Source organism: Eleutherodactylus coqui, chromosome 8 (assembly GCF_035609145.1).
Source record: "Eleutherodactylus coqui strain aEleCoq1 chromosome 8, aEleCoq1.hap1, whole genome shotgun sequence".
Taxonomy (NCBI): Eukaryota; Metazoa; Chordata; class Amphibia; order Anura; family Eleutherodactylidae; genus Eleutherodactylus; species Eleutherodactylus coqui.
Window position 1 is genome coordinate 37,571,775 of NC_089844.1, and position 14,725 is coordinate 37,586,499.

The 14,725-nt window shown below is 48.2% G+C and overlaps 1 protein-coding gene across 1 annotated transcript in view; it reads right to left on the reverse strand.

The window, feature by feature from the left end:
• The window catches only part of SPEG (striated muscle enriched protein kinase), a 406,747-nt gene that overhangs the window by 200,133 nt on the left and 191,889 nt on the right, over positions 1–14,725 (reverse strand). Inside the window, exon 2 of the mRNA XM_066575507.1 lies at positions 7,409–7,498. Coding sequence (XP_066431604.1) covers positions 7,409–7,498 — 90 coding nt within the window. The remainder of the gene's footprint in view (positions 1–7,408; positions 7,499–14,725) is intronic.

Below are 14,725 nucleotides of genomic sequence, written 5' to 3' on the forward strand. Positions count from 1 at the left end.
TTTTAGAAGACAGGTATACCTTCTGTCCCACCCTGTAAGGTTCAGACACAGACAGACTCTTCCCACTACGCAACTGCATACGGGCCCCCGCTGCCTCCAAGTTCCTCTGTACCTCTTTCCATACCCCCTGAAGCGTATCTGTGGCGACATCCGCTGCAGGACAGACCGATGGGGTAGGGACTGCTGTAAGGAATCGAGGATGCTGACCGTATACACAAAAAAAAGGAGACACCCCAGTGGAAGAACAAAGGCGGTTGTTTAGTGCAAACTCTGCCAAGGGCAGGAACTCTGCCCACTGATGAGCCTTTTCGCTAGCAAACAACCGTAAATATTGCACTAAATCTTGGTTTTTCCGCTCAGTCTGACCATTAGTCTGCGGGTGGAACGCTGAAGAGAAGGAAAGCGACGTTCCCAGGTTTCTGCAGAAGGCACACCAAAACTGCGACACAAACTGAACCCCGCGATCAGATACAATATTTTGGGGAACCCCATGTAGGCGAATTATTTCCTTTACAAAAATCGTGGCGAATTCTTTTGCCGAGGGTAGCTTTTTTAACGCCACAAAATGTGCCATCTTGGAGAACCGGTCGACCACCACTAAGATAGTGGTGCACTTCTGGGATTCTGGAAGGTCAGTGATGAAATCTACTGATAGGTGCAACCATGGGGTGGAAGGAACCGGTAGCGGTCTCAGAGGACCCTCCGGAGGACGCCGCCGACTCTTATTGCGAGCACAGACCGAGCAACCCCTCACAAAGTTGCGGATCTCCTGAGACATGCCTGGCCACCAGAAGTGTCTGGAACAAAGCTCCAGGGTCCCCTGGAACCCTGGATGCCCGGCGAGAACCGACGAGTGCGACTCATCCATGACTCTAGGGCGTAGGGTCTCAGGCACAAACCATCTGCCCTCCGGCACCCCCGAAGGAGCATCCTGCTGAGCATCCTGTAGTTGAGGGACGAAGTTAGACTCCACAACTGCCACCACCACGCCGGGGGCTAAGATATTCTCGGGAGTCATGGTCTCACTATCCGGTACCCCGAAACTCCGTGACAGGGCGTCCGCCTTCACGTTCTTCTCTCCTGGGATATATGTCACGACGAAATTAAACCTGGCGAAGAACAGCGCCCACCTGGCTTGACGAGCTGTGAGTCTTTTAGCATTGGCGAGATATACCAGATTCTTGTGATCAGTATATACGGTAATTGGGTGTCTAGCACCCTCAAGATGGTGTCGCCACTCTTCCAGGGCCCATTTGATAGCCAATAGTTCGCGGTTACCCACGTCGTAGTTGCGCTCTGCTGAATTGAACTTCCGCGAAAAGAACGCACATGGGCTATACCCAGACCTCCCACTGACTTCCTGCGACAATACTGCTCCTGTCCCCACTTCAGACGCGTCTACCTCAATAAAAAAGGGTAGTTGTGCGTCCGGCTGTATTAGCACCGGGGCAGTCGTGAATGCCTTTTTTAGACGGCTAAAGGCCTCAAGGGCGGCAGGCGACCACTTACCCAAGTTGGCCCCCTTCTTAGTCAGGTCGGTCAGAGGTTGAGCAATAACTGAGTAATTCCTAATGAATTTGCGGTAAAAATTTGCAAAACCTAAGAACCGCTGAAGAGCCTTGAGGTTGTCTGGTCTGACCCATTGGGAGATTGCTGCTACTTTATCAGACTCCATCTGAATCTCTGTGGGTGAGATTACATAACCAAGGAAGGATATTTGTTTAGAACCAAACGTACATTTCTCTAACTTGACGAAAAGTTGATACTCGCGCAAACGGGTCAGGACCAACCTCAGGTGCCGCACATGTGAGTCCCAGTCAGGCGAGTACACCAGAATGTCGTCAAGATAGATGACCAGAAATACCCCCAGAAAGTCGTGGAAGACCGCGTTCATAAAACCCTGAAACACAGCGGGGGCATTACAAAGTCCAAAAGGCATGACCAGACATTCAAAATGTCCTAACGGGGTGTTGAACGCCGTCTTCCATTCATCTCCCTCTCTAATGCGAATTAAATTGTAAGCCCCCCGCAAGTCCAGTTTGGAGAACCAGTGGGCCCCTACCACCTGATTCAACAAGTCAGGAATTAGGGGCAAGGAGCACTGGTTCTTCACAGTGATTTTATTCAGGGCCCGATAATCCACACAAGGCCTTAGTGTCCCGTCCTTCTTCTCTACAAAGAAGAGACCCGCCCCGGCAGGGGACCTGGACGGCCGGATATGCCGGTTGGCCAGAGCCTCCGAGACATAGGACTTGAGGGCTTCATGCTCATGGCCTGACAAATTGAAAATGGCTCCCTTAGGGATGGGGCTGTCGGGAATCAGATCAATACCACAGTCCCACTCCCTATGAGGAGGCAGAGCCTTAGACAGTTTTTTGGAGAATACATCCTGAAAGTCTGACAAATACTCCGGAATGAGCACCGTATCTGCGGAGCACACAGCTATGGTAGACAGGTGGTCATGACAGGATGATCCCCAATGAGTCAATTCCCGGGTGGACCAATCAAATTGGGGATTGTGCAGTGCCAACCAGGGCATACCAAGCACCACATCAACCGACATTTTCTCCATAACCAGGAAGGACAGTTCTTCCGAGTGGAGGATCCCCACCGTGAACTGTAATCTTGGGGTCCTCCATCGTACCAGGCCTGTAGAGAGGGGGGGTAGCATCAATACTGGTAAAATGAATTGGCGTCTTCAGCGCCACAAATTCCGCCATCAGAGTACGGACAAAACACAGACTTATCAAGTTGGCGGCTGCTCCAGAATCAATAAACGCCCGCCCTGATCGGGAAAAATCCCGGAATTTAACATGACACGGTACCAAAAGTTTAGGAAGTACCTGAAGTCCTAGGCGATCCTCCCTGCAATCGCCTAGGACTCGGAGTTTTCCGCCGGTTCTGGCTGCGAGCGTTGAGCCCTCAGTGGGCAGGTTATCACCCGGTGTCCAGCTTTCCCGCAGTAGAGGCAGAGACGGTGCAACAAACGGATCCGGCGTCGCTCTTTGGGGTCCAGCGGATCCACCTCCATCGGCTCGGACACAGGGACTGGTAAGGAGGAAGAGGGACCGGGATAACCGACCTCCCTGACTCTACGGGTTTGCCTGTCCTGCTTCCTAGACCTGAGCCTCCTGTCTGCCTTCACTGCTAGCTCCATAGCCTCCCTTAAGGACCCGGGAACGGGATGGGAAATTAACAGGTCTTTAACTGCGTCCGAGAGGCCCTGCAGAAAAACGTCTTTCAGCGCGCTATCGTTCCATGCCGTATCCCCCGCATAGCGTCTGAAGTTGGAGCAATAATCCTCCACACAAGCCGACCCTTGCCGCAGCGCCAACAACCGCGAAACCGCCAACCCCACTCGGTCCGGTTCATCGAAGATACCCCCGAGTTCCTGAAAAAAGGAGTCCACAGACTGCAGGCAGGGGGAACCCTCGGGGATGGAAAAGGCCCATGTCTGGGCAGAGCCCCGCAGCAGGGACATTATCAGCCCGACCCTCTGAGCCTCTGACCCGGAAGAACGGGGACGCATCCGAAAAAACAGGCGGCACGCCTGTCAGAAAACAAAAAACTTGTTCCTCTCCCCAGAAAACGCCTCGGGAAGAGGGCACTTGGGTTCGGGGCTGGTTGCGGCGTCCGATCCCTGCAACACCCCCCGCTGCTCCTGGGCCACCATGCGGGCAGATAAATCCTGGATCACAGGCACCAGGGCCTGCAGCTGGTTTGTGAGGGAACTGATCGCCTCCATGACAAACGGTTTTTAAGGGCCAGTTATTATGTTACGGCACTCTGCCCCCCAGAGCGCCAGGTGGGGTGCCCTGATCTTTCCGCACCCCACTGTCCCTGCCTACTTGCCTCGGTCCTGGCTAACCCCAGGCGGACAACTGGGCGGCGGTCCCTGCGCTGGCTAGGGACCTGGCGACTACCTAGATGGAACTACTAACAGGGGACAGAGTGCCGACAGAAGAGGCAGGTGGAACAAACCAACAAAACTTACAAGCAGAGTAAGTCTGGAGATGGAGCTCACAGGTAAACAGACAGGCTACTGACGAGCAACTAGCACAGACTGGGACAGACCTGACTAGAGGCTAGCAGAACCAATAACTGGCAGTGAGCTCAGGTCACTGCCAGCCTTTTAACTAAAAGCCTCCGCCCAGGGGCGGAGAGTGGGAGGAGCCGACTCTCCCACTGTTGCATAAGGAAGGTGGAGGAGAGCGGGCGGCACCCTACGGGCGGACACGCCCACGCCGCTGCACGCTGGCTGCTCCACGCCGCTGCACGCTGGCTGCTCCACGCCGCCGGGAGAGCCCCGACAGCAGAGCTCTGGGACGCCGGAGCCGACATCGGAGCGCCGCGCGCCGGCCGTGGGAACCAGCGCCGCCCTGCATGGTAACAATTATACTACAGAGCTGCACTTACTGTTCTGCTGGTGGAGTCACCGTGTACATACATTACATATCTTGTACTGATCCTGAGTTCCATCCTGTATTATACTCCGGAGCTGCACTCACTATTCTGCAGGTGCAGTCACTGTGTACATACATTACTTGTCCTGTACTGATCCTGAGGTACATTCTGTATTATACTACAGAGCTGCACTCACTATTCTGCTGGTGGAGTCACTGTGTACATACATTACTTATCCTGTACTGATCCTGAGTTACATCTTGTATTATACTCCAGAGCTGTACTCACAATTCTTAAAGCTTCAGAGCTAAAATCTGCTAGTATTCGCTGCTTGTTTGGTGTTCAATGTTTGCACAGAGCTTGGTCTACTGAGTTGCATTCTAGGAAGTGTAGTCTGTCCAGTTATCTAACTGATCCCCACTGTATTATAGGAGTTCAGCTAAGCTGTTAGGGGTGTGCTGATGGTAACTTACTGACTGTTTCCAGTTACAACCAGGAGAAACGTGAATATGTTGTTGTGGAACAATGCTTGTTGAATATCAGTACAGACCACATATTACTGCATGTCTACCACTGACAATACCACCTGGCCAAGTTGATCAGTGTTTGGAGATCTGCCTCTTGTATCAGTGTCTCTCTGGGGAAGCATGTCAGATACTGTAAGTACACACTGTGGTTTGCTAAAGGTCGGAAGCTCTTTTCTAACATTTACAGCACTCCCACCAGGGACAAGGGATGATTACAAATTTATTGACTGCAATGCGGTACAGAGATCGAGGCTCCGCAGCTGCCAGGATACTCTGTTTATTTAGTCTAGATCAAAGATAATTTTTTGCAGAGCACGAAATGGGCGATACTCAGTCCTTTTACAGCAGCACAGCAGAGTTTCTTTCTAGTGGCAGCTGGGGGTCCCAGGAACCAGGGGACCACGTCTTCCACTAGTCATTCAACACATTGGCATTTGCTACTCCCTGATGTTGTTCCTGCTGCTCATACACCTTCCGTAGCTCTCGGCCGAGAGTACATGTCTTTTCAATAGGTATTATAGGCCATATTAGGTGTGGTTGGTACGAGCTCGGAAAGAACAACAAAGGCTCATGATAAAGTGCTGCAAATGTTGACTCTAATTTATTATATATTCACACAGCTTTTTCTAGACCAAATTGGTCTCCAGGAGAAATAGAAAAGAGGTGTTCCAAAGCCAAAAACAGTTACATCATTCTCTTGGTTCGAACTGGTTTTCCTTTGAAGTGTAAAGAATGATCACTTTCTGTTGACTCATCTCTGCAATCTCCATTGTATAGATAGAAATCTTTTGGTGACCCTCTGACTTGGTGATGTAAACATAGAGATAACATTTACATTTAACACAGTGTAAGGAATTTACTCTGCAGAGCATTCTGCCTGCAGACATAGCTGAAATTAGACTAATACAAAACTAAATCATACAAGATATAATTTCCCTCACATAGTTAGAGTGGAGAAAGTTGCAGCCAGACAATTCTAACAGCAGCTCATCTCCAGGAAGGACAACAGGATCGGGTGTTGAAATTCAGCGTAACCTTTTTCCAAACTTCATCTGTACAGTACATATGGGAGAGTTGTCCAGTCCTGTGGAGATCGGCGTGTTCGGATGACTTTAAAGTTAATGGGCGTGTGAAAAAAACGCACATGTATGCCATGCGAGTGCGTATTTGCACACCCCAGGCCCCATAGGAGTCTATGAAGTTTTTCTGAACAAAATTGCACACTGAACTGTGTGATTTTACGGTGTTAATCGATAACATCAGGGATTAATTAGGCTGGCGCCTCTACTGGGCAGGCTGCCTCACCTGCTCAAACATGGCATGGTTCTGTCCCACACCAAAGTGAACAGGCCCAGCAACACAAAAAAGTACAGTAAATTGCTAGTGTGAATATGTCAAGCTTGCGTGAAGGAGCTTTTAGGAGTTTTTTTGTACACAGAAAATCTGCTGTGGAAGCTTTGGTTGCAGATTTGGTGCAGATTTCAGCCTTTTTCTCCTTTTGAGGTCTATTGGCCAAAATAATTGACATGCTGTGAATTTAAAATTGACACAACTGTCGTTTTTGTGCAGACTTTCTGCAGTTTGCTGATACTGGAGTTCTGCAGATTTTCCATGTGAGCATGTCCTAACGGATGAAATGGAACTCAGGTGTTCTACTCACCTGTGTGAATAGGGTCTAACGCTAGGTTCACATCTGCACTGGATGTTCTGTTCTGGCACGGATCCCAGACAAAGCAACCCAGCATGCTGCACTATTTCATCCAGGAAAATGCCAGGCAGCATGTTAGAAGCCGGACGGACTTCATTGTAGTCCGACAGTCCAGTATATGGTGGATCCGATGCTTCCACTTGTTCCCTCGCTTGGTTCCTAGGATGGAGCCAAACATCGGAAACCCATAGCGCTAGTGTGAAACCAGCCTAAAACAGATTATATGAGGGGCACCCAAAAAAAACAGGACTCTGCAGAACCCTTCTGAGGCGGTATGCCAGTCAATGTTGTTTGGGAAGGTAGATGTTCGGCTCTGGCGATTTTTGTTTTCAACAAGTTGTTTAGTTTTTCACCTATTTTGTAATGGCTGATTCACATGAATGGACTCAGCCTTCCAAGGTTGGTAAAATGAGCACCCAGCTTGCTGGAGGGGGGGTAAACAAATTACCTGAAAGTGCTGCGGAATACGTTGGCGCTATACAAATAACAAGTCCCCCCTAATAACGTGCAGTTGCCTCTAATGGCATCCCATCCGCCATCACAACCTTTGTACACCACGAATTATACTAATAATTGCAATCTGAGTCACAGGGATGGCAGGGATCATGGCTGCTGGTCATCCCAAACAGTCATCACAGCCTATAGTTGGTTAAATCAAAGAAGATATTTTTTTAAATATTAATTAATAATAAGTGTGATTGCTCCTGAAGTCGCCTCTGACTGCAGGTAGATGGGATTTCACCTTACCTGCTGGTATTTTAGGCCTTACCTGAGGGCGTTCCCAGAGGTGTGTTGTTGGGGGCTCGTATTGTGCGCTGTAGCTGGGGCCCTCCAGTGTCCTCCTCCCCCGGCTCAGAGTCTGTGAGAAGAAGAAATAAATCAATTCATTATAGATTAAGGACACTTTATAGTCTCCTTTCCTGCATCCTTCTCTCCAGATGAGCAGCTCCACCCTGTTGCACGGATCCACGTCTTATATTACATACCCAGATGGAATATAATCCTTTAATCTATAATTGCTGGTTCAGGTCATTCCCAAAGGCACTGGAACCCCAAAGTCTCACAGTACAAGTTCTGCGTGCCACAAACAGCTATTAAAAATTAGCGCAAGGATTGTGTAATTTATTATTTTTTTCCATTTACGAAAATATACAATTTTCCTGTATACTTTCTGTATTATTTTCTTGTGGTTTTCAAGATCTCTGTCATTCACTAGAAACCTTCATTGTTTACTGCCAGTAGATAGAAATGAATCCTGGCCATGTCGGATTGCAATTACTAAGGGTTCATACACACGGGCGTGGGCGTATTTCGGTCTGTGAATACGCAACATATTCACAGACCGAAACATGCGTACTCCATGAATATTTCAGCCAGCTGGCATACATAAATGCGGAGCATATTTGCAGCACAAGTATACAGCGTATTGATGTGCACAAAAAAAAAGCAAAAGGGCTGCGCAAATGTACAGTGGATACACATATTCGCTGCGTATTTGCGCTCGTCCATTCATGGCCTATTTCAGTGCGTAATACGGTTCAAAATAATACATGCTGCGTATTTTTTTTTCACGACCGAAAATCTTGTTAAAAATATGCAGATGTAAATGAAGTCATGGATATCAACAGGCTCTATTCACCGTGTAGTACGCGACATAAACATGCCCATCTGAATGAGCCCTAACTGTCAGCTGCAGTGGGAGGATTGCTGTGCATTATAGCCGAGCGCCCACCATTAATCCTGGGGGTACTTTAAAGAATCCTATATAGGCAGATGTAGCAGATAAGACATTAACGATTACAGCGCTTCACTTGTAGATATTTGGGGAAAAATCTGATTATTAATGCAACCTAAAATGAAGAAGGACATAATATGACTGTTATGGCACACTGCTACTGCTGCTCACCTGGCATGGGAGCAATAGTTGGGCACCATCGCTCTGTTCACCATCTCTGCTCCCCAGTCCTCTTCACCTGCATAGTGCCTCTCAGCACTCCCCTCACTCCTGTGCCCTGTCTTAAAGGGCCAGCACACACTTCCAAATCCTCTTCAGCACTAACCTCAGCCTATATTAGATTTCCCCCATGTAGGATGCCTGACTGATTAATCTACATCAGCCATAATGACAAAGCCCCTTAGTTTTTTGCTCCAGTCTTGACTCCTGACTTCCATGCTCCCTGATCTCAGCTCTGATGATAGGACTCCTCTATAGCTCACTACCTGCCCTTACTGGCTGGACTTGGTTACCGCACCTGTGCTGCAAGCCATGACCATCACCTGTCTGATTACTACACTGCAGTTCACACCATCAGGTACTGTGCCTCAGCCCTGTGCAGCATCAGCAGCCACACTACCAGAACTATCTAGGCAAGTAATGGCTTGCGGACCCCGAAGTAAAGACGGTATCCAGCTTGAAGGGTCAAGGGAGAAAATCAGGGTTCCCAGATGTTGCCACCTCAGATAGCCCAGAAACAAAACGGTGCGTGGCAATGCAGATTCAGATCCGCCCCTCTGACAGTGACTGCTGCTTTTTCACTGCCACTGTAGAGTCAGTCCATCTTTTTGCTAAGTCTGGTTGCTAGGGATACACTGCTTATCAACCAGTCTGTTCAGTGGAGTTGTCAGACAGGACATCCCTAGCAACCAGACTAAGGCTGGGTTCCCACGGGACAGAAATGTCATGGAATGTCCGCAGCGGGAAGGCTGCTTTAAAACCCATGCCATTTAGTGCAGGTTTGAAGCGGCTTTTCTGCTTGTATTCCGCTGCGGAAATCTCTCCTCATACAGAGAAGAGAGCCCGCGATGGAAACTGCGATACTATTGACATGTCACAGATTTGAATTCCATGCCACATATCAGTTTCCGCGTGGCTTGTCGGCAGTATGTGAATGAGATTCTTGCAAATTTCGTCCACTTTGCTGCTTAGTCTCACGTTTAAAAATGCATGTCGAAAGTCCGCACGGAAATTCGGTGGCAACTCCGCCCCGTGTGAACCCAGCCTAAAGCAGTATTTCACCAACTTGTGTCCTCCCCACCCCCCAACAGGTCATGATTTATGGGTATCCTACAGGGAGAACACCTGTGCAATGTTTGAGGCATTGACTTGTGCAATACTGGGGAAATGCTGAAAACCTGACCTTGCTGGTGAGTCGCGAGGACTGGCATCGGGGAACACTGCTCTAAAGGGTCATGCCACATATACAGTACACACCGTATACATTGGCACACAATATCTGTATGGTTCCACATTATGTACCTGTAGGTACTCCGCATGGTATATCTGTACGGCACCATATCATCTCCTAGAAGTGATGCAGACCTTGCAAAAGCCATTACTATAAGCAGGGTCATAACTAAAGGCTCAGGGACCCTGATGCAGCAGGTGAGCTAGGGCCCCCCCCCCCCTCCTCCCCCTCTATCTGTACCCCTACCCATACCTAAACCATGCTGCACAGAGGCATAACTTGAAGCTACTGGGCCCCAATACAAAACTTGTAACAGGGCCCCAACTATAATGCTTTATTCATAGTACTGGGCTCCCTATATGGAGAAGAGAGGCCTTATGGGCCCCCAAGGCTCCTGGGCCCGGGTGCAACCGCATCCCCTGCATCCTCTATAGTTATGCCCCTGACTATAATCATATATACACTCAAAGCCTGGTTGTGATTGCATTGACTGTTATTATATTGCTATAACCTATTAGACATATGAAGTTATAGTTATTAATATGTAAAATAGTGAGTTAATTTTTCTTACCATAGCTGTGTTTCCTGCAGGAGCGGAATACTTCGCTTCCGTAGGGGCAGCGAGAGAAAAAGATATATCACAAACTGTTAGTAACAGCACATGTAGTTAATGCAAGCATGCAAGGCCATGCAATGACAGTCATACAAGCAGCACTACCACCTACTAACTCTAGAGGCCACTGTAACACAGCTGCTGCAAGCAGTTCTTGGCGATGTTGCAGTTCATGGTGATCACCTCTAGGTGGCACCAGTAAATGGCACAGATTTGCAAAATCACAATAGGGGATATTAGTCCCATTTTGTTTTAGTAGGGATTAGTATGTTATTATAAAGTATATTAACGATGACTGGTATCTTCCAGCAGTGGCATTTTCCATTGGTATAGAGCTGTATCTAGTTTTTCACTAAGGTTAATAAGTCAGCTTAAGACCCCTCTCCTGATGTTGGCTTCAACATAGTCTAACCCCAGTAAGGAGGATCATGTTCTGTCTTGCCTGCTTTCCTGGAGAATGTTGGTATAGCTCAGGTTCACATAGTCAAGGCAAATGCCGCCATCCCAAGTTGGAATATATAAGGACTGCCGCTCTAGTAATAATGCTATTTGCCTTTCCTTAACAGAGAATGGTTAGTAAGGGGCTTATTGGGCTTGTTAAAGGGGTTGTCCTGCGAAAGCAAGTGGGGTTCAGCACTTCTGTATGGCCATATTAATGCACTTTGTAATGTACATCGTGCATTAATTATGAGCCATACAAAAGTTATTCACTTACCTGTTCCGTTGCTAGCATCCCCGTCGCCATGGTGCCGTCTAATTTCAGCGTCTAATCGCCCGATTAGACGCGCTTGCGCAGTCCAGTCTTCTCTCTGGTGAATGGGGCCGCTTGTGCCGGAGAGCTGGTCCTCGTAGCTCCGCCCCGTCACGTGTGCCGATTCCAGCCAATCAGGAGGCTGGAATCGGCAATGGACCACACAGAGGCCATGGTGCACCATGGGAGAAGACCCGCGGTGCATCGTGGGTGAAGATCCCGGTGGCCATCTTGCTAAGGTAAGAAAGAAGTCGCCGCAGAGCGGGGATTCGGGTAAGTACTAAGCTGTTTTTTTTTTTAACCCATCCCTTGTGTTTGTCTCGCGCCGAACGGGGGGCCTATTGAAAAAAGAAAAAAAACGTTTCGGCGCGGGACAACCCCTTTAAGATTGGATACGGAAGAAATATACAGAGTGCTTCAAAGTCAGAGTCACCCAGAATATCTTCTGAATGAAAAGAAATACAAATAGGAAACTTTGTAGAACACTTAGATGCGTGCAGGGAAACTTTCTGGCACTCTAGTGGTGCGTGTTGAGTATCGTAGTGAAAGCCATGACGATGCTGTAGAATATTAATATTTAAGTTGACTTATGTGGTATGGAAAACACTAATCATGTCTTTTCAGGTACCTGAAGATGCCGTCCGGGACAGAACTGAGATCATCCTGACGGTCGGTAACAGAAGTTCATGTGAGGTGGCCGAGGCGTTAAGTCAAGAACATCAAGGAAGAGGCCAGTGAGAGTAGAAACTGTCAGGAAACTGATTCAAAAGTTCAGGGAAACTTGTAGTGTCCAGGACTAACTGAGAACTGGTGGTCTGAAAAGTGTTCCTGATCCCCAGGTGGTGACAGCTGTGCTAGCCGTTTACATGAAGAACCCACAGGAAGGCACCAGGAGACGGCATTGTGGCATGGAGTGAGCCAACCAAGTGCTGTAACGATCTTCAAGACACAAAAGAGACCCCATACAAGCCGCAGCCGCAACAGAAGTTGTGAGAAGATGACCCTGACTGACGCTTCCCGGGTGTTCTTAATTGAAGGGCTTGACTGCTTCACATGAACTTTTGTTACCATCAGGATGATCTCAATTCTATCTTGACATTCCACCCTTAAATCATGCATCCCATAACCCCCTTTTTATTGAAGTCTCTTGTGCTGAATCAAGGATAGCTGGCACCACAATGGCCGACAGGCACCATCATAGTGCCAAAAAGTTTTGCCCACCCATCTTAGTGTTCTACAAAGTTTTCTACTTGTATCTATTTGCATTCAGAAGATATCCTAGGTGGCCCTGACTTTTGAATCACCCTGTACAATGAAAACTAGCTTGTCCGCTGCAATGATGATTCTTTGTATCCATATCAATAGTACAACAGGCTTTGTTCAGGGAGGTCCTCAATCTATGATGTGCCCACTATTGGAATATGGAAATGCCAAAGAGTAGCGCACATAATTTTTAAATGGATACAAACAGGAGCATAGCATGAAACACCAGGAACTGCAAAAGTAATACTAGGACCCTTCATCTGACCACCAATTCATTCAGTGTATCATGTATGTGGATTTACAGTATATGATAGTATACATGAGCATTGTATAGATAACCCCAAGTGTGGTGACATCATTGTGCAGTTAGGATGATGTCATCTCACTTTTGTCCCCCCACAGTGCACCTATGTGTCAGAATGGCCTCTAGGTCCTCCCTGGTGGTGGGCATCAGTTTTATTTCCTATTTGTATAACCTCTATATCTATTTGCTGGTACAAGGAAATGCGAGGAATAAACGAGATTCACAGCACATAACGTGACATGTGAGGATAGTGTTCGCAGTAGAAGCTGGGTATGTAGAGCATTTGGGACATATCATTTCTTTTCTTACCGGAGATCCCCTCATTACATAGTATAAGGGTCCTGGGTTTCCATCTGACCAGGGGCAACATCTATATGGAGGGCACGTTCTCCCTGCGCTTTATGGTATTGTTGTGCCTCTCCAGTAGCACTAAAACATACTTAGGTTACTGTCTATGGACACCTTTGGGGGGAAAAGTTATTTTTTCCACTTAAATGCAAGTATTTTTGCAATAGAGTTTGATTAAAAATTTAGCATTGTTTGTCTTCTGTAGCTTCTACATGTCACTGAATATACACACTGCAGTCTAAAGCTCCATTTAGATGGGACAAATGTTGGGCAAACGATGCCCGATACTCGTCCCTGTATGTCCTCGTTCCCGTGCTGTTGTACGCGAGTTGTTTCGCTGGCTCGCTCACAGAGCGGCCAGCAGGAGGACGGGAAGGCTGCAGGAGGTTTCACTTCTCGCACTCCCCCGCCCGTCTCCATTGATTTTACATAGCGGCCGTTCAGTTGTGAACAACTGCTATTTACACCGATTAATCCCTCAAACAAGCAATTTTTTGCGACATCCTGCCAGTGTACAGGGCACTGAGCGAGAAGTCATTCAGTTGTCACTAGTCAGTGGTCACTGAAACGGAACGAGTGCTGAGTGACTTCTCTCTTAGTGTAAATAGGAGTCACTCCATTTATGAGCAATTGCCTGTTTACCCTAAATGGAGGTGGGCGGGCGGACGGAATGACCCTTTAGATGTTCTGCCTCCATTCACTTATGACTCCTGTGTAAAGCACAGTAGTGATAGTCGCTGGTACAGGTGTCGAGCACTTATGTACCTGACAGTCATACTGTGTAAAGGTACCTTAATCCATCAGTCTAGCACACTGGTGGACCTACTGACACTTAGGGTTTATGTACACGGGCGTTGGCGTTGTTATGTTCGCCCACTGGCAATGTAGAAACGCATGAACGGGCATACAGGTCTGTCGTTTGTGCACCCATTCAGATGGCTCAGCGCATATACGCCGAGCCTGCAATGCCGTTGGGCAGGGGGCAGACAGTTCAGCTCTGCTAAACTGTCTCCCCCTTTCCTCCTCCTCACCGACTCTCGGCAAGGGAAGGAGGCAGGACAGAGCGAGAGCTAGTGTGCTAAGCTCCCACCTCGGCAGCCAGCAATGAGAGGGGGCAGGACAGTGCAGGAGCTTAGTAACTAGCTCCCGCCCCGTCCTGCCCCCTCTCATTGCAAACAGTGGTCAAGGGGCGGAGAGGAGGAGAGAAGGTGGAGGGAGATTAGCAGTCACTCTGCTAAACTCCCTCCCACCTCCCTTCTCCGGCAGCTGTCACGGGCTCCCGTATTCCAGGTGCAAAGAGAGTTCCAGGACTATTTTTCCAAGCTGGCGGAAAATCGCCCGTGTGATCTGATGCACTGGAATGCAGTGCATCAGATAGTAGCGCTTATCGTCCGGCCGTGAAAACGGCGGCTGATATACGCTCGTGTGAATAAAGCCTTAGACTGCAGTGTCTATATGTAGGGAGAAGTAGAAGCTGCAAAAGACAAACTGTGCAAAATGTTTATTTAAACACTAGTCCAAAAATGATTGTCAGCCCAAAATACATGCATTTAAGTGAAAAAAATATTGCACCTCCAAAGGTGTCCATGGAATTTAAGCTGCTAGCTATGACATTGCTATGA